This window comes from Tigriopus californicus, unplaced genomic scaffold (genome assembly GCF_007210705.1).
Source record: "Tigriopus californicus strain San Diego unplaced genomic scaffold, Tcal_SD_v2.1 Contig126, whole genome shotgun sequence".
Taxonomy (NCBI): domain Eukaryota; kingdom Metazoa; phylum Arthropoda; class Copepoda; order Harpacticoida; family Harpacticidae; genus Tigriopus; species Tigriopus californicus.
The window spans coordinates 488-1,427 of NW_026738587.1; the positions used below are offsets into that span (position 1 = coordinate 488).

Genomic DNA, 940 nt, shown 5'->3' on the forward strand with positions numbered 1-940 from the left:
TCACGATTCGACCATCGATCTCAAGTCTGACCTAGATAGGAATATCCACGGTCGGGCGAAGATTTTTTATCCCGTGGGTCAAGTGTCAGGTGGACAGACCTCTCTCCGCTCTGGCCTTCGACGTTGATTGGGAACCACCCATACATTTTTGACAGCTTATTGATCGCTCGCGTCCGCCCGTCCTAAAAATCTTCCAGGGCCTGGGGCCTGGCTCATTATTAAAGAAACGTAAAACGTACTACCCGTCTCCAGTGAAACGTCCCAGATTATGACGGAGATGACAAGGATGATAATGTTGTTGCTACGTCATATTGGTTTTCTTTGATCTGAAAGTTTGATCCCAGTAACCTTCCTATCCCCCCCTCCCCCCCCCTTTTCCTCCCGTGGGTGCCTGTGTCTTGTTAAAGGCCTCACGGTAGCCAGCCCCTCGTTGGTGAGGGCCTGAGCCCAGTCCAGGGCAGCCAGTGAACAAACCAGTGGTCGACAAGTGACTCCCCAGACCGAACAAATCGTCCAGCTCGTCCAGCATGATGGTGGAAGGCCTAGGCGATGAAGTGGTCACGTTCTTCTCGTGCATGGTGCTCATCCTTATCGGGGCCTTGTCTTGGTGGTCGTCCAACGTGCGCGATAGCCACCCGCAGCCCACACCACCCGTGGCGCCCGCCACACCCGCTCACCCCGCGACGGACTCACCGGCGCCTCATACCGAGTCCTCCGATGCGTTGCCACCAGTCAACGCGGCGGATTCGGACCCGTTGGCGTCGGCTGACCCGCCGAGTAGCGATGAAGCCCAAGATCAGGATCGAGTTAGCATTAAGCTCAAGTTTTTGAATGATAGTCACAAGGAGGTGCGGGCTTGTTTGGCCGAGAAATTGGGCCGCTTCAAGTTGCGGCATTTTGCTCCGGATTTGGCGGCCAACAAGCGGGTGCGCTTTATTTT

General features: G+C 55.4%; 1 protein-coding gene across 1 annotated transcript; it reads left to right on the plus strand.

The window, feature by feature from the left end:
* Window positions 1-51: 51 nt before the first annotated feature.
* On the plus strand, window positions 52-935 carry LOC131892525 (transmembrane and ubiquitin-like domain-containing protein 1; the record flags this gene model as incomplete). The annotated part of the gene is made up of 1 exon (XM_059242340.1): window positions 52-935. A coding segment is annotated over exon 1 (408 nt), but the record flags the coding sequence as incomplete, so codon positions are not given.
* Between the last annotated feature and the right edge of the window lie 5 nt (window positions 936-940).